At 46.2% G+C, this 27,329-nt stretch overlaps 1 protein-coding gene across 4 annotated transcripts in view; it reads left to right on the forward strand.

Annotated features, from left to right (window-relative positions):
• Nucleotides 1-411: 411 nt before the first annotated feature.
• The window catches only part of ADAMTS9 (ADAM metallopeptidase with thrombospondin type 1 motif 9), an 83,078-nt gene continuing 56,160 nt past the window's right edge, over nucleotides 412-27,329 (forward strand). For 3 of the 4 annotated variants that reach the window (XR_003993701.1, XR_003993700.1, XM_030501181.1), the window contains exons 1-12: nucleotides 412-1,642; nucleotides 1,753-2,141; nucleotides 3,359-3,521; nucleotides 16,369-16,655; nucleotides 17,623-17,706; nucleotides 17,816-17,937; nucleotides 18,350-18,390; nucleotides 18,511-18,616; nucleotides 20,389-20,535; nucleotides 21,393-21,534; nucleotides 21,933-22,040; nucleotides 25,934-26,079. Coding sequence is in view for 2 of the 4 variants with exons in the window: in XM_030501181.1 (XP_030357041.1) it covers nucleotides 1,042-1,642; nucleotides 1,753-2,141; nucleotides 3,359-3,521; nucleotides 16,369-16,655; nucleotides 17,623-17,706; nucleotides 17,816-17,937; nucleotides 18,350-18,390; nucleotides 18,511-18,616; nucleotides 20,389-20,535; nucleotides 21,393-21,534; nucleotides 21,933-22,040; nucleotides 25,934-26,079 (2,336 nt within the window). In the remaining 2 variants the exon portion in view is untranslated. Of the gene's footprint in view, nucleotides 1,643-1,752; nucleotides 2,142-3,358; nucleotides 3,522-4,816; nucleotides 4,951-16,368; nucleotides 16,656-17,622; nucleotides 17,707-17,815; nucleotides 17,938-18,349; nucleotides 18,391-18,510; nucleotides 18,617-20,388; nucleotides 20,536-21,392; nucleotides 21,535-21,932; nucleotides 22,041-25,933; nucleotides 26,080-27,329 lie in introns of those variants that run through there. The other variant, XM_030501182.1, reaches the window with a different exon arrangement.

Consider the following 27,329-nt stretch of genomic DNA (forward strand, 5'->3'; position numbering starts at 1 on the left):
CAGGGAGTTGCCTCTGCTTCTTAGACCTGGGGGACCATCAGGCAGCTACAGCCATACTCACACCAACCCTAAGACTAGACACAGTGAGGAGACCCAACGCTGTTCTTGGAGCTGGCTGCACGCGAGGCAACTCAAGTCTGGAAGCATCCCAGCTTTGTCAAGCCCCCGAAGCCAACATGGGTGAGTTATCTTATTGTAAGCATCCAAGACTTGAATTAAGCATGATTTGTAAGCGTGGGCACAATGCCATGCTGGGAGGTTACGTGCCATTATGCCTTACCCTAAAGGTGTGATGACTTGACTTGGGTCTCCACCAGCATGGAGGATTCCTGCACCATGCCCTGCTGTGCTGAGCTGCGGCCAAGGGCCTGACTACGAGCAGTTAAAGACACACGGCTTTGCAGGTGATGCTTTGCTTACTTTGAGGTTTATATTCATTGTACCAAATTAATAATTTACTGCTAATGGCTGAGGTTTGTCTGGCTTCACCAGCTAGTTTAGAAGAGCCAGGAGGTGCTGTTTTGCCAGAAGTGGATTCTGAATGGATGTATTTTAATGCTTTACCTTCCTGCAGCAAACACTCATTTGTTCTTTGTCCCAAAGTCAAGTGAAGAAAGTGAAGAACTTTAAAACTAAAGTTTCGGCTTTTGGTTTGAGGAAGGGTAGAAGACAATGTTTAATTACATTGAGCTCTAAAGGTTGTCTTAGATTTTAATAGAAAAACTTCCAAATTGTAAACCAAAATAAACTCAGATAAGGACATAATCTTTCTTTTCCCTCAGACTGCTTGAAAGAAGGAAAAGCATCAATTATGCAAGAAAGCTCGGCTCTCCTCCCGGCGAGTGACAGGGTCGCTCTTCCCCCAGGACCTTGAAGCCCAGCAGCAGCCGGTGCCGCTCTGCCCGGGCCACTTCGCCTTCTTAAATCCATCGGTGGGGAGCAGCGGGGGCCGCGGCTGAGCCCCCGCATCCCATCCCATCCCGTCCCGCGCCAGCGAGGGCTTTTCTTGGCGAAAACCTGCGATTCCGGCGTTCCTCGGGAATGAAAGAAAGTGACATGTTGGAAGTGGGGGGAGAAAGAGAGAGAGGAAGGGCTGTCCCTTCTCCTGCAGGGCGGGATCTTTCCTCCTGCTTGATCTATGGAGCCCGGCCCCTTAAATTGGCTCCCGGGAGCGCCCCGTCCACCAGCCCGACGGGGGGAGAGGCGGAAAGCGAGGGAGAAGCAGGCAGGCGGGCGGGCGGCCGGATCCCCCGTCCCGGCCCGTCGGTGTCGGTCCCGGCCCGTCCGCCCCCCGCGCACCATGCGCGGCCCCCGGCGCCCCGCGCCCCGCCGGCCCGCCCGCCCCTAACGCCGCCCGGCTCCGGCGCCTTCCCCCGGCCGCGCTCCGGGGGGCGGGGAGGGGGGAGAAGGGGGCGAGAAGGAAGAAAAAAAGGAAGGATAAAAAAAAAGGGGGGTGGGGGAAGGGGAAAGAGAGGAAGAAGAAGGAGGAAAAGAAGAGCCAAGAGAAGTGGGGAAGGCTGCTCTCCTCTGAGGACAGCGCGCAGCACCATGCAGCTGGCGCCGCTGGCGCTGGCACTCACCACGCTCTTCATCGACGGCTTGAGGATAGGAGCGAGGAGGCAGAAGCTGCACCCCAGGCAAGGTAATAGGGTGCTGGGGTTGGGGAACTGGGGGGTGCTGGTCTGCTGCCCCCTCGAGGGGTAGGAGGCTCGGCCTCCCCACTCAAGGGCATGAGGTTCTCTTCTCTTGCAGCCAAGCTGCTGGAGAAGCTCAGCGAGTACGAGATCGTGACTCCTACCCGGGTGAATGAGTTCGGCGAGCCCTTCCCCACCGATGTCCACTTCAGGCGGCGGCGGCGGAGCACCAGCGCTGCCCCCGACGCCTGGACGGCCGCCTCCGCCGCCTCCCCCAAGGCACACTACAGGCTCTCCGCCTTCGGGCAGCAGTTCCTCTTCAACCTGACGGCCAGCTCGGCCTTCATCGCCCCGCTCTTCACCGTCAGCCTCCTGGGAGAGCCCACCGCCGACCAGCGGCGCCTGTACGCCGAGGCGGCCGACGCCGACGTGAAGCACTGCTTCTACCGGGGGCACGTCAACGCCCGCCCGCGGCACACCGCCGTTATCAGCCTCTGCTCCGGGATGGTGAGACCCGCGTCCCGGCCCCGACCCCGCCGGGCGCCCAGCGGCGGCGCGCCGGGGCGGAAGCACGGAGGAGGAGCGGGGCGAGGGAGGGGTGGGCATTGGGATGGGGACGGCCCCTTCCCCCCGCCCCCGGGATGGGGCTGGCGGCGCCGCCTTGTCCCGGTCGGGGGTTTCTCCCACCCCGCTTTTATCGTTCCGTCGGGTTCTGGCAGCGGGTGAAACCCTCCTGCTGCTCCGCGGGTCTGGGGGGAGAAACTGCCACCCAGCGGCACCCCGGCGGGGAGGTCAGCGGGTCAGAGCCCGGGCATGGACACCCGCCTGTGTCTGGAGTGGTGGCGAGGGCTGCAAAGGGGTGATGGGTGCTCCCTGCAACGCTGATCCCAGAGCCGTTCTGCACCCCAGGGCAGGGGCATGGCCCGGTGGGTGATGAAGGCAGGCTGCCTCGCAGCTCCTCCTGCCATCCTGTGCCCTGCTCTGCACGGGGATGTTGGTAAAGGGATGAGGAGAAGCTCCTAGCAGGGATCATCCTTGTGGTGCTGTACAGCACCCCGGGTGCCTGTCCCAGGTGCTACCAGGGGAGTCTCTGCTGTCTCCATCTGGTCTGGTTGCTCCCCTGGGTGAGCGCATTCACTCCGACTAGTGCATGTGTGCATGGGCAGGCTTCCCTCTCAGTTACTGGTCATGCATCCCACCCTAGGATGTCTCTTAGTCTTAGATATCTTTTTGTTTACTTTCCAAATCCTTACATTCATAGTCATATGCAACTAGGAGTGTTGGTGTTTTATTATAAACTGGGATTTCAGTGGCTGGACACCTCCCTCTGGTCCTTACACGTGGGTTTAAAGCCTGTTTTAAAGCCTTAAACCCCATCACAGGGAGAGCGATGGGGTTGCACTGAGGCCCCCAACATACTGCAGCACCATCTCCCCTTGGGCAGGGGTGGCGTGGTAAATGTCACTGACATAGGGACAGGGTCTGGTAGGCATGCCTCTCTTGTGCTTCTGGCCTATGGACTAGTAATTTGCTTTCTGTAAGTTGCAGTGGGATGGCTGCAGGGAGCAGTGCAGCCTGGTGTGGGTGTGATGGGACCTGGAGCTCACATGGGTCACTGCAGAACCAGGCACTCCCTCATTAACCACTCACTGTGTTGGGTAATCCTGCTCTGTGGTTTGTCATTGCCCGAAGCTAACCGCCTGCTCCTCTCTGGTCCCTTTCAGCTAGGCACCTTCAAGTCTGACGATGGGGACTATTTTGTAGAGCCACTGCTATCGCTTGAAGAACAGGAGTATGAAGAAGAACACAATAAACCACATCTAGTCTACCGACACCGGACACCTCCAATGAACTCTTCGGGGGACAGGCAGACTTGCGATACTCCAGGTACTTGTTCTGTTAACTGCTCTTGGTGACTTGGCACCTATGAAAGGGAACTCATATGCAGTAAAAACAGTAGGTTTGTGTGGGGCAGAAGGGATGTAGAGTTGAGGGAGCCCTTTAGGAATGGTACTGTGTGAGCTAGGGCCGGGCTCGCGGTGCTACTGCTGTCCTGGAGCGATGTGGTGTGTCTGTGCTTTCTAGTAATGAGTTAGAAGGAAGTTGTGGTCAGGAAGAATGTTAGGTTTCCTTTTTATCCCTGCTGTGAGGCTGGCAAGAGATCCTTTGGGCTCTCTTGCCTTAAATGTCCCATGAACCTTTCAACTTGCATTCTGTCCTCTCCTACGTGTAATTCCTAACCATCCTAATCTAATTTGCTCTCTGTCTGAATTTCTGTTTCTGTCCTTTAAATGACTTCTTAGTCTTGCTGTGATCCTGGTCTTCCCTCCCCAAATGTGTTTGTGATTTGCAATGTCTTATTTTTTTCTAGTGGAAATGAGAAGGTCCTAACACCAACCCTGACAGTTCTTCCCTTATTAATCACTTTTCCATGGTTCATTTTCAAAGGCTTTTTTCCCTCATGGCCCTTCCTCCACCAGCACCATCTCCATGACCTCCTCACTCCCTCTTTCTAGTTGTTGCACATATGAAAGAGCACAAGCTTTTATCTCCCCTTCACTTGCCTTGGTGAGCAATAGCCTTGCTCCTACTGTCCCTATTATCTGCAGTGGCCTCCTGCTGCTCTCTGCTTCCTTGACTTCCTGATTTTCACAACTAATCCTCTCCTTTGGCAGCAAATAACTAAGTTCTCTCCTGTTTCACCTGCTGTTTTGCCCTCCTCCTTTGGCCTGCAGCTAGATCTACAGGAGCTTTAAAGTCTAAACAGAGTAGACCTTGACTGGCTTCCCTTGCGCAGGCTGCAAGCCGCTCATGTGCTGCAAAGTAGGTGGAGTTGTTCAGGGAGTAAAAGTACCACTGGAAGAGAAGCGTGACGCCAAACTCAGGCTGCATTTGGCACGCGTGACTCGTTTGGCACCCATGACTGTGCATAGTGGCTGTGCTGTTGAGTTGTCAGTCTGTTCAGCTTGAACTGATCGTGCTAAGCCAGAAGATGCTCTGGTGCTCTGTGGCCAGCCAGAGCTGATGCACTAGCAACATGTTTTTCTTCTAGAAAACATGTGGACACATGTCCACATGCAGGCATACGTGCTGGGGGACAATGGTACCTCTCACAAGGCCGTCGTTGTTTGTTCTTCCAAGGGTTGCTGCTGGACTATGCCATTCTGGTTTCTCTCTTCCAGCTGTTTCTGCTCCCTTCTTTGAGATCAGATGCAGGAGACTCAGAACAGTTGGAAAGAAACACGGAATCTGGCACATTGCATCAGTAGCCCTTGGAGGAACGGAGCAGCAGATCACAGGACTCATTGAATCCAAGGTAGCTGGGAGGGCTCTGACTTTGGCTTGTGGACTTCACTCTACGTTGTTGTAACAGCCTGCCTTATTTCACCCCACTGTGTCATAGCTTCTATTGAGGGTATTATTCTTCTGGATCATGACTCACAAGAATAATGCTCCATTTGTGATATTACCTTTGTGGTGTATATCTCTCCTCTTTTCCAACATGCTTTGCCTCGTGCTTGTATTTGCTTCCTTGCTCTTCACAGTTGCTTCATGTAGTGGAAGGAGATCTCACCTCTCAAGTACAAGCTTAAGGGTTCCAAATAGGTGTGGCAGTCTTTCTTGTCCTCTTCCTCTCCATTGCTCTCCTTTACCATTGTCTAAGGTTTTGAAAAGGAATGATGTATGGTGAAGAAGTCTCAGTTACTTGATTTAAGTAGCAAGTGCAGGGCAGCTTGGACAATGCTGAACCTTGGTGTTTCCCCTGGAGTTATGTCTGGTGGAGAGAATGTATCTCACATGTCTTTGGAGCAGAGGAGAAAAAACAAGATGCTATAGCACTCAGTGTTTTGGACAGAGTGCATCTGTCACTCCTACCAGAGAAGAATGGTTCACAAGAGTTTGGGGGAGTTTGTTAGAGCTGTAGGGTGTTGTGTGAATCCACTGAGAAGAACGCGTGAAAAGGTGCATTTGCTTTGCAGGCATCTGGCAGGGATTGAAATTTGCTCAAAGAGAAAATTCATGCAAGGGAAATCTTACGTACCCACCCTGCAGTGAGCAAGGAGCCTGCATTGCCGGGCAGTGGGGCTATTAAGAACAGCTTTCTGATAGTCTTCTTCCTGGAAATGATTAATAAACAACACACTGGTGTGCCCTTGCCATGATGATGTCATTATAGACTTCTTGCAGTATCCAGGAAAAGTCTCCCGTGTGAGTTGACTGACAGGTTGAGTAAAAGCTTTCATTTCCAGCGGTCTCCCTGGTGTTACTTTTGGTTTTCAGCATTCTCAGGTCAGCTTAGAAAAACAGGTATTTGATTTTCTGTAGAAGTTTTAATTAGCCATTTCTGATAACGGTTTTGGGTCCTCTGACATATGAGATACACTGCAGATGTTCTGAAAAAAGGCCTTTCTTCTCTGAATGCTGATGGATATCGAATGCAAACTGTGGTCTGCATATGAACTTTCATAGCACAACACCAGGGTCTCCTGGCACTGCACTTCAGCGTCTGGTGTATAGCTCAGCCGCCGCAATAAAAGCTTTTGACAAAGTTTTCCTTGGGGTAACAGGTTAATGTAGTTTCAGTCATAGGAAATGGTGCAATTTCTCCTCCTTCCCTTCTTTTAGTTAGTGCCGTGAATCAATTTGTCATCTGGTCGAGAATCTGGCAGAATAATTAGTTGCGTTTTACTGAATAGCCCTGATGGGATGAAGACTTGGCCAGGTCGAGAGCGTGATGTCAGTAGGTGCAGCGCCGCTACCACCCATCGCTTCACGATAGCAAGCTCTTCCGATCCAAATTATTAAATATCCGCTTTTTTGAGGTGGAGGAGGAAGGGAAAAGAAATTCTGATCCTAAAAAAAGACGAAAAGGAAGTGGCTCATTGCAAAGCTGGAGAGTGGAGCTTTCCTGCGCCCCGCGGAGGAACAATCTGACTCCGATGATAAAAGGCGCGTAGCTGCATCCTGCAGCACTGCAGGGAGCTGTGTCCTTCTGTGCCGGCCGGTAATGGGGGGCCAGCAGCAGCAATCTGACCCCCCCATCCAGTCTGACCTCCTACCAGGAGCACAACAGCCATCCCTACCCACTGGTTTCCATGTGAAACCCCAAAGGTTTAGTGTAGCAGAGGGATGTCCAACTCCAGATGCCAACAGGACACTGCCTCTGGTCATCACCTGAATAAACCACTTTGGGCCACCTCTTGCTCTGTGTCTTGTGTCCCTTTCTGCCACCTTTCCTTTCTCTCACATTTCCTATGTTTTCTGTCATGGATATGTTTATAGGTATATTTTGGTTGTTGGCTTCTCTGGAGCTCTTGTCTTCCAGTTTTGTTGGGTTTTGTGATAGCTTTAGCATTTTATTCAATCATACTCAACCACTCTACCTGTTGGCCACCCCTTGTTCTGAGGTAGATGTGGCCTTCACCTGCCTGGTGGCACCAAGCCACAATTGCCTCATGTCCATGACTATAAATGCAAGAGTTGGGCTTTCTTGTCTCCCCACTTGTGCTGCATGCTCAGCTATTTCATTGCTCCGAACTTTGCCAATTCCTTGTTGCTTTTACTGTGACCCTGTTGTGGGACTCCTGAATGAACTCTTTTTGGCAGCTCCTTGTTTGTTCCCACTGCATTCATTTTGCTCCTCTCCTGATCTGTGCTTTCTGTTTCCTTCCCAGCTTTGTTAGTCAAATACCTCCCTGTTTCATAATTCTTTTATATTCAAGACCCACTGGTGGCTGAGATGAATGAATCAAGGACTAAACCTTTAGCGAGCATTAGCTATTCCCATGACTTGTTGCTGGTCAGCTGTGCCCATCCTGAGGCTAGTGTGTCAGATGTGGGCTCTGAGGCTGCGTGTGAGGATCTTGCACAAAGTCCTGGCTCCTTAATGAGAGTGCTTAAAGCGGGAATATCCACCACGGGCAAAACTCCTCATGCAGAAGCAGCAATAACACTCCGATGGTGCCAAACTAGTAGGAAGATGATTAGAGCTTTTCCTGTTTCTGGAGGAGAGCCAAGGGGCTGCAGCCAGCAAAGAGGCCTTCCAGCGATTTGTGCTGAGGTGGTGAGGTTTTGGAAGCGGGCTCAGAGGAGCACAGGACAAAGCAGATCTTACCTGGGCAGAGCTGGCTTCCGGCAGAGGTGGGAAAGCCCAGTGACTCAGCTGCTGAAGTTGCTTTCCAAAACCCACATGCATTACCAGCACAGAGAGCTGCTGGGCACAGCCTGGGGGCTTAACGTGTCCCAGAACCTGCCAGAAACGGATGTAAAAGGGTCTCAAATTTGCAACTGGGTATTTAGCTGCAAGGCGTTAAAGCACTTGGACTACTCAGGAGGCAGCACATGTGCACAGCAGCTCCAAAAAAGCAAGGCCTGTGTACTCATCTGGGTGAAGAGGAGAAAAGAAGCTGTGTGCGTGTAAGTTGTGTTGAGAAGGTTGCTGTAAAAAGCACGTGGCAGATCAGCAGCATGAACCAAGTGTTACCGCCGAGCTAGCGTGACACGGGCTTAATCAGTAATATGTCACTGATTTTTCAGTTGCATTAATGAGTAATTTGTAATAGATTACCCTTTCATAGTAAATGTGACAACCCTTCATGCTGAAGGTGACACTGGGGAGCCCCAGAGCAAAGGAGTGCTGCCCTATGTCTCGAGCAAACAAATGGTGCTGCCAGCCCCATGATTGTGATCTTCTTTCTGCATGATAATTAGCACCAGCCTGCTCAGCCATACAGATGGTTGTCATCTCCTTCCCAGTGCCACCCAGATGCACAGAGAGTCATTGGTGAACCCATGGCACAAGTAGACGATGGTTCTGCCACCGTGTTCCCATGTGCTTGAGAAGAGGTGGCCAGGTTGAGGTTGACAGAGAGTGGGTCTGTTAATGTGTTACCAGTGTTGTGACCGAGAGGTGGCATGGGGGAGGATGTGTTGGGGGTCTGGCACCATGGCTAAAGCCTGACTTTGTCCCTTTCTATGTATCATGGTCTCTCGTTGGTTCAGGTAGATGATAAGCTCTTGCACTGTGATTTGAGGTATATATCCAGTGTTAGAACTGACAATGGTGGGGGCTGTGGCCAAGCAGGCCAGAGGTGGAAAATTTCATACTCATTCTTCAGACCACTTATACGCGTTACATTCTTATTTTATAGCAGGTTTGAGGCAGGAATGCCTTTTCCACAAGACTTGATGTTTGTGTTGTGGTGACTGGTCCATAGTGAAATCCCAGATCCTTTGCAGTCAAGCTGTTGGTCTAGAGTGCTTTTGCTATTTCTTTTGGACCATTTGTCTTGCTTCTATGACCTTACTTTGGTTTTCAACTCCTCCATCCAGCAGAATGTCACATTCTAGGTGTCTGGTTTCCAGGCAGGTCGTCAGGCAAATTCTGTGCTGCTGGGTCTCACGTAGCCTTGGGGTTGCAGGAGGTCTGCAGGGAGGTTTTCCTAAGCCTTTGCTTCCAGGTTGAGCAATCCTTGTGCTTTTTCAAATGTCTGTTTAAGCTGTCAGCTTTGCTTTTGGCCTCAGGGTAAAACATTGACTTTGTTCTTTCCTTCAGAAAAGTTTCTCATCTTAAGGAAGTGAATTGTAATTTATAGTAAGATAGTAATTATTTCAGGTTTCCTTCCCTCCCAAAACCAGCAAATGAGAGGGTTACGTCACAAGTCCCATATGCTAATGTAATTAATTCTATTTCTGGCTTCCTATTGAGGTAGTAGCACAGTGACAGCCAACTCGTACTTGGTCAGATGGGCCTGGGATGTCAAACATAAGCTTTTCCCATACTGACTTAGGAAGGGATCAGGCTGGGATGTTTGTGCTGTCTTGCTGTGGTGCTGGCAAGTGAAATAAGGTATTAGACTGACTTTGGTTAAAAAATCTGATTACAGCCAATAATGCAGATCCCATACTGTGGTTTTGTTTTAAGATTTCTCAGTGTGAGTTACAAGTGAGGTGCATGAATTATCTTGTTGTTAGTATTAAAAATGTATCAAGTCTGGTACCCTAATAGTGGAAGACCAAGATTGTGGCTAAACAACTCATTATTGTTTGGTTATTGTTTTGCACTTAGACATGGTAAGTGAAGAGAGTTAAATTATTCTCCTGGAATCAAAATGGATGTAATTGTGTTTTTTCATCTACTTTTACATCATCTATGTGGACATGCACGAACATGGGCAGGTGGGGGAAGCAGGGAGGTATCACTTTGGTCCTTTCCATACTACTGAAAGTAAACAGGCTGACTATTCTGTGATGCCCGCTCCCTGGCAGTGTTCAAGGCCAGGCTGGACGGGGCTTGGAGCAACCTGCTTTAGTGGAAGGTGTCCCTGCCCATGGCAGGGGGCTGGAACTGGATGAGCTTTAAGGTGCCTTCCAACCCAAACCATTCAGTGATTTTATAATTCTCTTTCCACGTGCCTATATTATCAATACCAACATCCCTGTGGCCAGTTGAAGTTTCTTTTCTTCTAATGGGATATTTTTTTCTGATCTTTTTATCTTTCACCAAGTTTAGTACAAAGTTGTGGTGATCTCAGTGTTGTTCCTGCTGACATGGTCCCTCCTAGGTATCACTAGACATGGGCATGGATAACAGGTTGGTGCACTTGCGACTGTTATGCATTGGGAGTTGCACTAAAAGCAAGCAAACAAGCTTGGGAGTTCAGGTGCTCCGGTGACTTGCAAAGCAGAAGTCAGGTTCAGCAAGTGCAACCTCTAGACCTCTGCAGGCAAATAGGTTTAATTAGCCCTGGCAGTGCCGAAAGCAGCAGCTCTGGCTGTTTTCCTGATACGCTGAAATACCACCAGTGTATGTTGGTGTGCCCATGGTATATTCCTACTGGTTTGACCCACAGCCTGGCTCAGATATGTCTACTCATAGGTGAAACACTGGGATGTACTTAGCAATCTGCCCAGCCCCTTGAAGTATCAGGGTGGTTTTCAAGCATATTTTGCCATGTTTTTTTAGTCATTCTACAGGGCTAGTTTATTTTTCTTCCTGAACCAGTGGATTATGAAACTGGTATCAGTGACTTTCAGCACTGTAGCTTTCTGTCAGCCATACCTTAAATCAATTTTGAACCAATTCAATGGTGCTTTTGTGCCTTGCGGTTGTGAGGTGCAGTTATTTAGTTATTTCTTTTCTGTAAGATGATCTTGAATCATTTTCTGCCACATGCTCAGCTCACATGTTACTATCTGCTTTCTTAAAGAGGCAATTTATTGTTTTGTTCATTAATCTGGTTTCTGTCTACTGTGTGAAATTGATAGCTGCTTTCACATACAACTTTTTACCTTAGGCAGAAAAGAATTCTTTAAAGCTGGAATGCATTCTGACATACATCATCAGGAAAGGAAATGTCTGGAGCATGTGTGGTCTTTGGTGCTTGCGTGGTATAAAAACAGAGAATATTTTCTTACTGAGGGAAGTTGGTTGGTGCTAATTACAAGTCCATGGTTCTCAAGCATTCTGGTTCAAGCAGCAGGAAGAAAGGCAGGATAACCCTGAAAGACATAGGTGAGTTTAGCATCGCCTTGAGCTTTGGCAGCTCCAAGGTTGGAGTCTTTATAGCCAAAGCCACCACAAGCGGCAGTGGGTGAATGGAAGTGGGACTGCTGATTTTTGTATCAGTGATGCTTCCTGCCAGTCTAAGCTGCTTATGGCTCTGTAGCGTTGCTTTCTGGCCTTAAAGAGTATTTTCATAGGTTACAAACACAGATTCCAGGCCCTGGGTTTGACATGGATTCACCTTCAGCAGTACGTACTCCTGGGGATGGGCCTTTCTGAGAGTCTGAACATTGCTCCAGTTGGATATCTAGGAAACCACTTAGTAAAGTGCATGTACTATGTTCAAAGTGGAGGAAGGTGAGAAAATTAACAAGGTGTTCCTGGGTCGTGAGGGGTTGTGATCTGTTCATGGAAACATTTCTCTTAGTAGCAAAGAAGACTTCTCTGTAGAAGCCCAATATTTTGATGCTCCTGGAACAGTCTGGGAGGCAACTTTTCTGAGCCCAGACTATAGCATGAACAATATGGGCAAAATTAAACTACTTCTCCTTTGTGTTGGTCTAATAGTGGCATTTGTGAAAGGTGTGATATTTTACTGCATTTTCAATAGTTCCAACCGTGAAAGTTTGATCTATGAAGTTTTGTCTAGCTCTTGCTGGTGAAGGTTGAAACTCCAGTTGATCTCTCTGTTTAAGTAGGTTCAGATTAATTTGCATTTGAACACTTTCTAGTTTGCAGATTAGGATAATTGGGCAAACTTTCATTTCTACCCTCGGTGCAGAATATCTTTCTCTTGGATCCTGGCCGGCCCAGATCCTTCATTTCCCTTCTGATGTAGGTCACTGATCTCAACTCTAAAGCCTGTTTCCCCTTTCTATCTATATATTGAAAGATAGAGATATAAAACATTTTAATACAGAATTAAAGCAGACCTAAGGCTGAAAAAAATCCTTTGGTCCAGCTTAGGACCTGTTTGGATCTTCAAGGGGAGCCAGTTTCCACCCCATTTCCTGGCAAGAAGAGCCTAAAAATATGGTTTTATTTCAGCCAATATGACCTCTGCATGAGGAAGACCTATTTTTCCCCTTGCCTCTCTTTTCCAAATGGTGGCACTCACTTCAGTGGCGGCTGTTTTACCAGCTACAGGCAGCGAATTCAGACCAGCCAACTGGAGCTTGTACCAGAGCGTTTGAGCAAGGTTTGCTGCTGTGGCTCCTGCAGATCACACACTGACTGGAGGTGTGCAATAAATAATTAACTTCCAGATGATGGTTTTATCAGCTGTGCAGATGGATCAGAGCAGGTCTAGGGGTGCTATGGGCCAACCGCTGAGCAGCAAACTTTGTGCTAAATATCCTAGGTCACACATTCAGGAAAGGTCTGATAGTAAGTTGGTTTGAAAGGACCATGCTCCATTTCTAGCTGGGAGTAGTTGTTAATGTTATTAGCTCAAGAAATAGATTATTTCCCCACTCATTCTCTCTTTCTCTTTTATGTCTTTTTTTTTTTTTTTTTTATGGTTGTTTTCCCCCTGCCATGTGCAGCTCTCATGAACTTGGAGCTGAACTGGAATTGCTTGAATTGTCACGTCTTGTTTAATTGTGCAAATTGTTTTCTATTCTAAGGACAAGTTAATGTAGAAATGGAAAGGATTAGAACTGTTGGGATAAGCGATCGCTCTCTCTTTTAATTTTTGGTTTTAGCGTAACAATAGCTACTGTTTCAAAAGCAGTCCCTGGCTCTGCCCTGTCACCCTTTAGTGCAGGCAAAGTACCGCTGTAGGGCCTGAATCTCGCCTGCCCTCTCCCTTGGGATAGATCCAAAATCCGTTAATCAGCAGGAATCATCGATAAGTCAGCTCAGTGGGCTCTGGGCTGAGGCTTCTAGTGCAAGTGGGAAGATGCCATCAAGAAGGAATATCCCTGTCACAGGATTGGGTCTCTTTTTAAAGCTCCACATAACAAAGAAGAAACCAATCAGAAAGAAAAATGAACATAGACCTTCGGCTCTGTCTAAAGGCAGTGCAAACACCATAGAATATGTTAGTAAAGCCAGCTGTTAAATGGACGTTATTCCAGCAGCATTTTAGCCATCTCTTGAATGAATATAAACTGTTGAATCAGTGCATAGACTCACCTAATACTTGAATTATTGATGTGTAGTTTGCATGGGTTTAAAGTGTTGGTCTACTTACTGGGCTTTGTTTTTTCTTCAGGTTGAAGCAAATGTTTTATTGCTTCAACCGAACTGATTCCCGCCATGTGTAGGTAGATGTTTTTCAGGCCATTTGCAGAGATTGAGAGCTTGCCAAGCAAACCATTCTTCTTCCTGATTTCTGTTGATATATTAACACAATAGGAAACTAAAAAAAAAAAAGGCAAAATCAGGTGGAAAAATATCACACCCTTTTTTGGTGCTGTGTGTGGCAATAGGAAGTGGTCACTGTAAAATTGCAGTTTTCTTGTGTAACAAGAGAGATTTTCACTTCTGCTCGATTCAATGGCAGTATGCCGCACCATTCAATAAGGGTATGACTGTTGTGGCCATTGTAACAGAGCCAAGGTATCAGCAGAATCAGGCACAGGGAGTACTGGCAGTGCCTGTGTGCAACTCCCATTAATGCTGGTGGGGGTTTTATGGATGGGTTGAGAGCAGTGCCCTGCCATTAGTGTTTAATTTTTTACAGGTGAATGTGCACCATCTCTTAGTGTAGTTATATGCTAGAAAGATGAGAGAAGATAACAGTTCACTACTGTCAAAGTCCAGGGGTGGCTCTACATGTAATGCATCCCCGCTTGCTTGTGCTTGGTTTTACAGTAACTAGGCTGGCAAACATACTGTACGTGACTTGTCCAGATAGTGTGCTGTAAGTGTTGGAGTGAATCATACGTGGAAAATAACATCAGTTTTTGAAGGGATGATGGGGCTGACTTGGTGTATGTGCTGGCCAGGGGAAGTGCACTGATACTGTACTGACACTTGGCAGTGTTAGGTTAGCAATTGGACTCATGATCTTAAGGATCTTTTCCAGCCTAAATGATTCTGCGACACTGTGCCAGATCTCTGCAACAGGAAAAAGGTAGTTTTCCCTCTGTGCTGGGCATAGCTGGCTCTGTTGGGCTGTGGTCCTGCATGGTGCATCAGGTTGGGGCTCCTGGAACCAGACCTGGCATTTCATGGACCTCTCTGTTTTTTGGGTTTTGGTGGGGGTTTTGAGAGTTGTTTTTGAGCATGTGGCAACACTGGCTGCAAGATTTCAGTGCAAGACTGATGAATATCAACAACTTTTAAATACCTCCTGTATAACAAATGCCTCTTCAAAGAATCCTTTGCCTTTCCCACTGCTTTTGCCATCTGCCTGGGAGGCTGGAGGAGAAGATGCCTGAGCCCCATGGTCCCATTTGGGGCTCTATGGAGCCATGGTAGTGGATGATGCAGAGCTCTGCCTTCACACCGCAGCCTTGCCTTCAGCCTCACTTGAGCTCTATTGATCATCTCCCTATCCTTAATGCTTTTTTTCTGTGAAAACCTGCTTCTTTTTTAAGTTGGTTATTTAAAAGGGAAATTTAAGGGACTGGCTGAGGGCGCAGAGAGGAGGGGAGTTGGTGGAAGGGCTGTTAGCACTTGCTCCTCAATCTGGTTGTCTTCTCACCTTTAAGTTATTTGTATGCATAGTTGGCTTCCTGCACTGATTGGCACTGAATGAGTCAGGATAATGTCATGGTTGCCCACGAAGCCATGCCAGCATGAGAGCAGAACCTTGCCAAGACAAGGGCATTGATTAGTGCAGAGGAACTAGGGCAATCCAATTATAACCACAAATGCCATTGGCTTTCTCAAATTCTTACTCAAATAACTGCGGGCTCTCTGCTGTATTAAGGTGGTCTGGGAAGGGAATTCATAGGACTTAGGTAGTGCAGAGTAAACAGGATTTAATTCTTGAATACTCTATTGCCTATTTACACATAGGATAGGATAGTATTTTTCAGATAGGTAGAAGCTGGCTGACCGCCTTTGCCTGCCCTTGATATCGGAGAATGTATTTTATATGTCCTTTTTTGGAAATTATTACAAAATATGCTAAGAGGAAACTACACAGGAAAAATAGCTAAGAAGTTTCCTATCATTTCGATCTTGTTTGAGCATTGAGTATTCCTTTGTTCCCTAATATTATGCTTCCTCTAACCTACTCAATGGGTCAGATAAGGAAATGTGATATTTTTCACCACCATGACGAAATTAAGCTAAAGCTACAATGAACGTGAGGGTTGTAGCCTGAAGTCTTAGATGAGTAGTTCAGATCTGGCTTTATATTAAATGCAGAAGCAAACAGTCTCTCATGGATGAATCACACTCAATTAGCTACTTCCTATGATGAACTGATTAAAAATTAAGTGGCATCAAATAAGACTGATTTTGCTCTTACATTTAAATAATGCTATAATTACATACTAATCAGATGGTAAATCTTAATTGTACACGTTCCATATGTTTTATTTGCCTGTTCTCCTTCTTCACTTTGTCGTCTTTGTATCAGCATGGAGTATATTTTCAGGCTGCTTTTATGTTTGGCCTAATTGAATATCAAAAGCAGTATATGTGAAACTTCCTGAATTCTATTCTTTAGCCAGTGGCAGCTGTGCTATTAGATGACCTTTACCGTTCCTGTAGCACAGAATAATAAAGGGAGGGGGGGGAATTGAAGCCCAGCCGTGTTATTGTTACAGACAGAAATAAATCATATATAATTGCTTCACTATGAAGGCCAAATCCTGCCATCCTTCATTCCTGAGTTAGAAATACAGGATTTGGACCTTTGTTTCCTGTGTTTTCCTGGCCACCTTGGACGTGCCCAGAATCCTCACATTGTTGCTGCAGTGGCTAATTACCATCATGGGGCTCACATCGTGTTAAACTGAACAGCAGCCTAGGCTCCATCCCTCCTGCCATGGGCAAGGAGACAGCTCTTCTGCAGGGAAGCCTTCATGGGAGTGTCCACCTTGAAGTGCCATTGACTTCTGTAAGATTACTTTAAAGACTAAGAAAAGCCTTAGATGTTGGATTACATTGTGGGCTTCCACAGAGTGCTTCTGGTTTGGGTAGCTGTTTGGAACGAGGCTGCTAACTCTTCATTGATGTAAAATACCTATTTTAACATAACGTGCATAAAGTATTAACTTCATTCACTCCAGACTGTACTTGATGTTTTTGTCTGCTTTTCAATCATAGATCATGAACACAGTCACAAAAAGAACAAGCAGAAACACTGGAGAAGACAGTGGGCAGAAAGCACCCTATTATCAGACGTGGAGATGTTGAAACACAGTCTGGAAGTGAATTCGTTTCCTGCAGATAGGAACAAGACTGGGAACATCAGTGAAAAGAAGAGCCACAAGCGGACAAAGCGGTTTCTCTCCTATCCTCGGTTTGTGGAAGTTATGGTGGTGGCTGACAGCAGGATGGTCGCCTACCATGGAGCTAATCTACAGCACTATGTCTTAACGTTAATGTCAATAGTGAGTATTCGACTAGAGGGAGTAGATTTACCCATGGATCATTTTCTAGTCATCACGGAGCACCCTTTCTGCTGTGTTCATGTGCAGTACCATCAGTTTGCCTAGGCCAGGCATGGAGATACTGCTGGGATTAGAGTAAAGCTTGGAGTCACTGGTTGGAGTAGTCTTTCTTCCCAGACCCATCACATTTCCTAATCCTTCCCACACCTCTACCTTCCAGCTTTCCGAACACCAAGCATTATGAGAGAGATCACTGGCCCTTTAGTCCATGTGCTCTACTCTTTTTATTTAAGCCCATGTGAAATAGCAACTGAATTAAAAAGGTACTTTGGGAACTGTGCTTCCAAGGACTGATGCTAGCAGATTATGCAGTTGTCTGCCTTCCCTTGCTGTTGGAAGGAGAAACAGCTTGTGGTCACCTAGATCCTTAGCATAGTGCTGGGGTTGGCTTTCCAGGCAGAGGACAAGCATTTTAGTAGCTGCTGGTACTAGGATGCAGTAGTACCATCCCCAAACAGGCAGCTCTGTAGGTGCAGAGTGACTGGAAGTGAAGTCTCTGGCATAGTTGCATCACTGGAGGGATTTTCATTCTGTTTAAGGGTAGAAGTGCAGTGAATATGTGGCTTAAAACCATCCCCATTAAAACGAGGCACTTGAGAGAATAAGTTGCTTTTGACAGTCTTGGTTGGTGGTCGTTGTATCTCAGAGCAGAATGATCCTGTAATTTGGTGAAATGTGTTCTAAAGCAAAAGGAAATGTTTGGTTTCTGCAATACCAGCAGGTTTGCTTCATTCTGAAATTGTGCTTCTGACAGGAGGTCTCTCCAAGTAGCATCAGAGCACGGAGTGTGGCAGAAGAGCAGCTCTGGAATAAACCAGTTGCAGAATGGAAAATGTGTAATGTGTTATCTTAGTCGTTTCTTTCCTTGAATGTTAGCAATAATTCTGAATATTTCTTTTTGAATCAGGTCGCTTCTATCTACAAAGACCCAAGCATTGGAAATTTGATTAATATTGTTATTGTGAAATTGGTGGTGATACATAATGAACAGGTAATGGAAGTGATTTTCTTCACCTTCTGTTTGACAGTGTTATTTGTAGTGAGTATTGCAATTAATTGCATTATTCAATTAAAATACCTGCTTTCTTTGTGTTGCTTAGGATGGTCCTGCAATATCTTACAATGCCCAGACAACACTAAAAAACTTCTGCCAGTGGCAGCAATCCCAGAACCATCCTGAGGGGAGTCACCTTCAACATGATACAGCCGTGCTTGTTACCAGGTATGGTGAATATTCTCGTCAAAACTGTAGCCTGTCACATATGAGAGGCTGTGAGCATGTCATATATCCAGCTATGGGAAATGCTTGGGTTTTGATGTGGGTGCAGTGACATTTATGGTTGTGGGAGCAGTGTAACTGTTAGCTGAATTGGGATAGTGTCTCCACCATGGTGGTAGATGACTTTGAGAACTTCAGGACTGTCCAAAGTCTGCCTGTGGGTTCAACATACGGTCAAAAACATTGACTATAGTAGGGAGTTGGTTTGGACTCTGGATGATGTGGCAAACCAGTATGAGAAGGTCTGTTGGAGGACCAAGAATTGCTTTTGGATGTTGTTGTTGTTGTTATTGTGCTTGTACCTTAACTCACTGCTGCATTGAAAATTAATGTGTCAGGTCTGCTCTGCTTTCAGACAGGATATTTGTAGAGCGCACGACAAATGTGATACTCTGGGTAAGGAAAACCTTTTCTTTGTCTTTTAATAACTTTTATTGTAGTGACAAGGTTAGTTGCCTGTGCTGAACTATGGGCAACATTTCTCTTCCTATCATAAACCTCTTTGTTCTCTCCTAGGTCTGGCAGAGCTGGGCACAGTTTGTGACCCGTACAGGAGCTGTTCGATTAGTGAAGATAACGGACTGAGCACTGCTTTCACAATAGCACATGAACTTGGCCATGTGTATGTTTTATGTAAATACATTTACATTTAAATAGCCCAAGATTTATGCTAGCTAGGGCTTGCCAGCCAGGCTAGGACTTGGTACCTGCTGGGCCTAATTATTTGAGAGGAGACAAATACACTTGGGTAGAAGATGCACCACCGAGGAAGATTAAGTTGTGTTGTGACTCTGGGAGGTGGTGGAGTGCTCCAGAGCCCATCTGAGAACAGCAAAACCAGCAGACCCACAGTTTGAGGAGGATGAGTGACAGGGTACCCCAAGCAGCACCCAGGCAAGGGAGGAGTGCTAACAGATGTCCCTTATTACTGCATCTTCTCACATCTGCACGCAGATGGCAGGTCCTCAGCCTGCCACAGCTCATCCCACTGCCATATGTGGTGCTACTGAAGGCAGCCCAGCTGTGTGTGAAGGAAGGAATTTATTCAGGGCATCTGGCACTTATACATCAGGATGTATAAGTGAGACTGATCCCCCTCCTTAACTATTTCACAAGGGAAAATCTCATGCTGTTGGACTTCCCAGAAGAGATGCTGTCATTCAAGATTGTACCTTCTCCACTGGAAACTTCTTTTAACTGATCTTGACTTTTTTTCAGAGTGGTTGGGAGAAAAATCATCTCAGATCACGTAGTCCATTACCCCCCAGCTATAACTCTTAGCTGGTTCAGCCCCAAACCACCTCATGCCTGGTTTGCAGTGGCAGTCTGTAGGTGTGGGACGGATGAGTACTTGGGAACAAATCTCTTATTGTTTTAAACTCCCTTTTTCTTCATGGGGAGCTGGCTGAGATGGTCTATTTTTAACTACAGTAGTATTTGTTTAAATGAGATTTCCTGATGGAAAGTCCCCGAAGGTTTGGTGTTCCCCACACCTAACCTGTGGCTAATTCCTTCCCTAATGCCCCAGAGCTGCCAGAGGGGTTAGCGGCGCTCCCGAGCAGGAAATGCCTCTTTGCTCTTTTACAGCAGGCAGAGCGGGAAAGGTGGTTCATTGAAGGTAATCTTAATGGGATATAAACTCCCCAGCCTTCGGACACAGGATCACACTGGGTCATTTCCCCTTCTCCACTTCAAACAGCAAAGCGCTTTAAGCCGTTCTGTCTCCGTTAGCATATTTGCTGTATTTTTCAATATGTCATGTGCTGCAAATGTCGCGTGGATTTCTGCTGATACTGATGCTTGGTGGCAGTTTGTAAACCTGCCACAATAAGCATAGGAGCCAAGTCTATCCCTGGTGTGACCCTCTTTAGCCAACAGCATGAGGGATCAGCGTGGCCCAAGGTATTCAACTGCATTAGAAAACATTTGGCAGGCAACATGGGGTGCACACAAGGGATTTCAGGTTGTCAGTGGGCTCAAGGCATTTGTCTCTTTCAGAAACTTATTCCCCTGGATCAACTCTTGGCTCTTTCTCTTAATTCCAGAGTTCTTGCTATTTTCATGGTGGTGGGACCAAACTCCAGCTCGCCTGCAGGATCACAACTGTTAGTGAAAAGCTGAAATAGCATCTTACTTCAAGCTTCCTCCAGCTAAATATGTGTGGAGAGCTTACCAGGATGTTGTGTAGCTTTTTGCAGACAAGCGCTAGGACCTGCATTTGAGGAATGCTTGTTGACACTTAGGAGTATGTGCATATATTCTGTAATGCCTGTCAGCAGCATATCTAGGAAAAACTCTTGGGTTTGCTTACATTTAGTTCACACTGTTGCTATGCTAAATACTTGACATTTGTCACTTAACTGACTCTGCTTTTCACTGCTGTTTTTCTCTTAGATTTAACATGCCACATGATGACAATCATAAATGCAAAGAAGATGGAGGTAAAAATCAACAGCATGTCATGGCGCCAACACTGAACTTCTACACCAATCCCTGGATGTGGTCAAAATGCAGTAGAAAATACATCACTGAGTTTCTGGAGTAAGGCCTTGCATGTGCATGAGTTAGGCTGGTTTTACATGTGCATGCATCCCATGGGGTTCCTCGGTTGATCTGAAGTCCTAGTGCGCAGCGTTTGAAGGAAATCACAGGGATTTGTGTGTGCACACATCCTTTACGTAGAGCAGGAATGCACCCCCACCATCCAGTCCCTGCCAGTTCAGCCGCATGATAAGCTGGCAACGACTGGCCTCTCTATGGGGAAGAATGTCTAACCCCATGGGTATTGCTTTTAAGGAATGCGTGTTCTCCTTGAACCTGAAGAGTGAGTTTTTCAAGCCCTGTGGCCCAGATACAGAGCCGTGTTTTAGGAGGCAGATTGAATCTGCCTTTCTGCTCCACAGGTCAAGATAAAGCCTTGGCACTAGCCCATGATGGGAACACCATTCCAGGAGCCTGCGGGTCAGTTTGATGCACAGTGATCACCCATTTTGCTGCGAAGCCTTCCCATGTGTTGTGTTGGGGAACAGAATGAGAGCCACGATGGCAAATCCAGGAGTTCAGTCTCTTTGCCAGTTCTGCTAATCAACAATATTCTTTATATTTAGATATGTACCAGTGCTTGCTTAGCAACTAAATGCAGGCCATGTGCATTCAGATATGCTTTTGCCAGGGTAGCTGACTGCAGTGTGGTGGAGGGTTGTTAGCACAGCACGGTGGTGGTGGCGCGGCGAATGGGTGATGCACCCTCCTGTGCTTGAGTCTGCAACAGCTGTCATAGTGCTTGTTAAATATGGCAAATGTGGTGTGCATCTGCCCTAAGGCTAATTCAGGTAAGCAGCAATGGTTTCTAGTCTCATGGCCTCCTGTTTACACCGTTTATCTGATTTGTGTTGTAGCACTGGTTACGGGGAATGTTTGCTTGATGAACCTTCATCTAGAACTTACACGTTGCCTCAGCAGCTCCCGGGGCTGATTTATGATGTCAACAAACAATGTGAGTTAATTTTTGGACCTGGATCTCAAGTGTGCCCATACATGGTAAGTGAAATTCCACACCTTGTTTTCCCTGATGTTGCCCAAGGCCTCCTGGGGTTGGGTGAATCATAGAACCAACTAGGTTGGAAAAGACCTTTAAGATCATCAAGTCCAACTTTCACCCCAGGGCTGCCAAGTCCACCACTAAACCATGTCACTAAGAACCTCATCTACATATTCTTTGAACACTTCCCAGAGGCAGTGACTTGACCACTTCCCTAGGCAGCCTGTTCAACATCTTGCTTGATCACCCTTTCAGTGAAGATTTTCTTCCTAATATCCAGTCTAAAAATGGGAGGTTAATGGTAAATTTTAGGGACATAGTTTCATAAAGGGTCATGTATCTGGTAAGGCATGTGGCATGTATTTATTTAATACTTTCATCTCTTCAATACCTGAAGCAGATGCAGTGTCGGCGACTTTGGTGTATCAACATTGATGGCGCACACAAGGGATGTCGTACCCAACACACACCTTGGGCTGACGGGACAGAATGTGAGCCCGGAAAGGTCTGTAATACCTGGTACTTCAAGCCTCGTAGCTGTTTCCTAGGGCTCAGGCTAAGCATATCAGCCAAAAATATCCTATCCTAGTGGTCAGTTGTATGGGGAACAGCTTCTGACTGCAGGGGTGAGAGCCCAAAGCAGCTTGGTGTGTTTTACGCCTGGTGTGCATGAGGTAGAGGTCAGCTCTACCTCAGGTAATGTGATTAATATCGAGTGCTTGGCATAACTTTGTTTAAAGCAGGTATTCCTTCTGGAGTGCTTATCTTTTTCAATTAATGCCCTTGAGTGAACTTGTGAGCAAAACCTTTGCAAAGCTTCCCTAGACTTTTATTAGAAATTTCCTATGTGATGTGAGCAATTAGTAATTTTGTGTAACATAAACCAGCCAACTGGTTTCATAGCTTGACAATTTCAGAGTAAAATATAGAACTGGTTGACATTTTCTGCATGGAGCATTTTTGGCAGTAATTCATAGAAACTTTCAATTTCCATGTGCAATGTTAGTTTCCAGCTAGCTCTGTGGTTTCTAGAATAAGTATTTAGTTTTCCAGATCTGGAGAAAAATAGTGGAGAGGATTTTTCTTCTTTTATTGGGATACTGAAGCTTTTGATTAAAAATGCTAACTAGTTTTCATCATTTGTGTCTGAACAAAAGTATTCTCCATCTGGATCTAGTAAAAAAAATGAGATGTTATTCTACAAGGTATAACTTTAAAATTTGCTTTTCTGGCTATTGGTGATCATTTAAAGTTTTCTTTTAGAGTCAACATTTTAATTTATAGTCTTTTGAATGTATGTTTGGGTTTGTTGTTGAGGGATGTGGTTGCTACTCCTTGGAGCCAGCGGTGCGCCAGTGTTTAATGTTTTATGTAAAACCCGCACTGTTTTGAGACTCAGGATAAACGGAAGGCAACTGTGGCATCTCTGTGACACAAGACCTTGTGTCTTCAACTCTTCTGTTGGTGAGCTTGTGGTCACTGGAAGTTCAGAAATAACTGATTTTTCTTGAAATTCCAAAATTGAGGCTGCAGTTCTGTTGCGACAAACCTGCAGTTACCCATGGATGTGACCGGTGATGTGCAAACAACTGCAACTGGGCAGATTAGCACCTCCTCAGAGTTACCCCATGTCATGCAAGAGGCAGTGTCCAGCTGCATGGCTTTTAATAAAGACTGTGTAAGCAAAAACATTTCAGCCCATAAATTTAGGCAATTTAACAAGTCTAGACAAATCAGACGAGTGTGACCTGAACTTCTCGGCTGAGAGCAGATGGGCTCTTAAGAAAAGCTAATGCAGGCCACTTGTGTTCGGGCATTTGAATGTATTCACATAAAAAGGCTTTATGGAGTAATTCTTTTATCTGTGTGTTGGTCTAGTTCAAACTTAAGGTTTCGATCATCACATGGTGTCTCCTCAGTGTTTACATGGGCTTGTAAAGTGTTGTGGTGTGAGTATCTTGTGGTTTTCAGGGTTGTTTAAAGAAGGGTAAAGTAAGAGTAGACAAATAGTAATCATTTTTGTCTCCTGCTGTATGGCAGCAGGTAGCATATATGTTATGCATGCATGGAGCTTCACAGCACTTGTCTGCCCCCTGCTAATCTATTCAGCCAAAGTCAGCCCAAGGAGAGGAGCTGGATGTGGTGAATTATCTGAGACTCCAGTGGCAAGACAAAGGAAAGGAAAGTCTGTTGCAGTGTCTCCCATTCCTCCCATTGCTCTCCTGCTCGACTGTGTGTCTAAGTTATTTTGAATTTGCTCCAGACAAAAATTCTTTCATTCTCTGCTCTGGAAGCTCATAGGAAGGAGAACCCTGGCAGGCTTTTTAGCTTTTCTGTTGTAGCTCAACAGAAAGTATTTTTAAAACACAAAAGGCACGAAGGTTGCGCAGCCAGACTATTCACAGTGTGCTTCCAAGAAACACCATCGCGTTTCCATAAGATAATCTTGCTGTTTATTTAAAACAGCTGCTCCTTTTGGGTTTTTTTCCCCCCTCTTTGATTTACCATCAACTCCAAACCCCCAATTTTTAATCAAATCAAGGGATGTAGGTGATTTCCTGGTTAATTCTCAACCAGGATAGGAGACATATAGGTCATGTCACGGCCTGTTAGCTGTGTTCATTCACTGGTTAGCTATTCAGTCGTCTTCTCTGGGTCAGTGGTGCCAAGCATGACTGTGGTTACATATTTAGCTGTGAGCATCACATTGCTGTGAGTTCTCCTCCACTGGGACAGCACTGTTGGATTAGTGTCATGTATTTTTGTACATTGATGATAGCTGTTGGACCTCTTTGTCCCTATACAGGACTGGCATAGGGGTTCCAGCCTGCATTTTTTTCAACCCTCTAACTGCCAGGAGGAGTTGTTTGTCTTGCAGCAAAGAAACAGGCATTTCAGCTTGTTTTATTCCTGTCCTTTACTGTGGCAGAGATTTTTCAGCCAGTTTCTATTTGGGGAATCATATTTTCAGATGAAAGCAAATCTAGGGCACATTGCAGCCTTAGAGACCATGCTCATCTCTCAGCAAACGCCATGTTTAGGGTGCAAGCTGTGAGTTGTTCAGCTGTCCTGCAAACCGTGTCCATAAGCAAATGCACCTGAGATCAGCTTTCTTCATCAGCAAAGCAATGTGACAAGCTGGCCATCATGAGCAGGTGGTGTTAAATGTGCTGAAGAGCCAGTGTCCTGTGGGATGGATGCACAATTCCCAGAATAGCTTGATTTTGCTCTTTTTTTCCTAGATAGCTTTCTCCAAGGTGGTTCATGAGGATGTCTAAAAAAGGGAGATGAGCTCATGGTGTATCCTGACACAACCTTGTTCCACTGTTAGTGAAAGGGCTGGAGAAATGCAGTATATTAGTAAATTCAACCCATTCCCATAAAGATCATCAGATGTTTTCCTGCCTGAACAGCCTCTGGTCTGGAGAAGTTTTTCAAGGGAATGTTTTAATGATGCACTACTTGTTTTCTTCTTTAAGTCTGTAAGTTCTTCTAATCTGTGAGCAATCAGCAATGTTTGGGCTTCCTATAATTGCAAAGATTTAGGCATCCACAGACAGATGATCATGTCTTTTGATTTAAATCTGCTGTAGCAAGCTCTGTTCAGTGGGAGAGAAGTCCTGCTCTCACGGTCTTGAGGACACTTTTCCATTCACTCTTGTGGGGCCAGAAGATGACTCTCTCCTAGATCTCACCTCTCCAGAAGTCTGTGTAGTTGAACTAGCAAACATACCCCAAATGGACACAATTTATACCATAAAAATGAGGAACAGGGGCTTGCCAAAGTAATTGAAGCCAGTTTTCCAAACAAAACAAAACAAGAATTATAGCTGGAAAACAAAAGTTGAGGCCAGGCTTTGGCAAATCCCATGTTATAGCTGAGTGAAAAAACAACCAACTTTGGATTGAGGAATTCATTTTTCTATTTTATTTGCCCTTTGGATTTGTAAGTTTCCTTTCCTGCTTTGTGGGGAGGTTTTCCCTGGTGTTTTTCTCCCGTTGCCTGTCTCCTCCCCTGACACAGTGCAATTCCTGCTGCTCTCCAGGAAATCAGATAAGCAGTGCTGCGAGTGCTGTCGTGTGCTGTTCAGCACCAGTAAACAGGGAATATTCAGTGGTTGCTGTTGTCCTCAGTCGTCTTCTCGTAAATTGCTCCCATGGACTCAGCAACTTGCATTCATTTCTCCGTTTAAGGGTGCAGAGAAAATAAAATGGGGGGGGGGGATAGACAAAAAGTAAAGTTCAGTTATATTTGATTGCAAAATCTTTGCTGCATTAAGCATGTCGTTGAGAAAGAAAGAAGCCTGAGTCTTGTCACCCAGGCTGGTTGCTGTTGGTTGGCTCATAATGCCAAAGCAATGCAAACCCACCTTTCCCATCTCTCTCCTTCGCACGCAGCACTGCCGGTTTGGGATGTGCGTGCCCAAAGAGCGAGAGGCACCAGTGATAGATGGAGCATGGGGGACTTGGAGCCCTTTTGGGACCTGCTCGAGAACCTGCGGCGGTGGCATAAAGACGGCAATACGGGAGTGCAACAGACCTGAGTAAGTGTATGGAGCAGCGAGAAGCACTGGGGGGTAAAGGGGGGAAAAGCAGATCGATTGCCCAAATGGGCTGAAAACCCCTTTGCCTGTCCCCAGCCCATGTGTGCTTTGCCTGCCATGGACAAGGCAGCATAAGAACCTAGGAGGAGCTGGTAATAGGTTTGGTTTGTGGGTAAAGTACGCTAAAAAGGGGAAAAAGTGCACTAAAAAGTGCTCCAGTCTAGGGAGAGGTAAGGAAAAAGCTATTATCTGTGTAGGTTTCCTGGGGAGGCACAGCCAGGGTCTCACTTCCAAAGACGTTTTTCTTTCTCCAAAGCTGTGGATCAGAAAGGATGGAGAAGGGAAGGAGCCATGGTTTTATCCATTTTTCACCATTTTGCAGCTGTTCCTACAGGCCACTTTATACAGTTTTCTACCATTTCACTCCTGCTTTGGCTGGATTTGCAGCTTTTGGCTGCTTTTGCAGCTGATCCTTTATAAAGTTATATGTCAGCTGGTGCAGACTAGCCAAAACTCAGCAGAAATCTGTGCCCCATTAAAAAGTGGCACTCAAAAATGATTGCCGTCAGCCTGGAATGCGAAATCCTGCAGCCTTTGAAATGGCAGGGAATTTTGCCGTGGGCTTCAGGGAGACAAATGCATGGCCAGCAAAATACTAGTAATAGGTTGAGCAACTGGTATGAAAACAGCCTGTTTACATAAATCGTGAACTGTGCTGGTTTCTGTTTAACTGCCTCTGTTCAGCCCATGAGAGCAAGAAGGGGTGGGCAGGTTGCTTTCTAGGGTCTTAGACATGCAGAGGTGAGTGGTCAGTAGAGCTAGTTGGACTGCGAGTTCTTAAAAAGATTGAGCAGGCTTGTTCCACCTTCTCATCATTGGTGTTGGACAGCTTGTTGCCAAGGAAATTGCCATTAGTGATATGCTAGTGACAGTTTTGTCACTGCTAATGGGAGAAAGGAGTGCTTGTACCTCTAGCACCAGTGGTGAAGTGACAGGAGAGACTGGCTCAGCACAGCTGGGCGAGTGTTGGAGGAAAAGAGAAGGGCTGAGGCTAAGGGAGTAGGACAGCAGCACATTAATTAACATGATGCTGAGAAGCACATGAGCACAAAGGAGTTCTCATCCCACTGTGCTGAGTCAGCGCACACCATATGGTCTTCAGTAGCCATGGAGAGACAAAACTAAAATGTCTTTCCACACACAAAATCAGCTATGGTATGCAGCCGAACCTTTGGACGCTGTCAGTGAGA

This window comes from Strigops habroptila, chromosome 11, assembly GCF_004027225.2.
Source record: "Strigops habroptila isolate Jane chromosome 11, bStrHab1.2.pri, whole genome shotgun sequence".
NCBI classification, from domain to species: Eukaryota; Metazoa; Chordata; class Aves; order Psittaciformes; family Psittacidae; genus Strigops; species Strigops habroptila.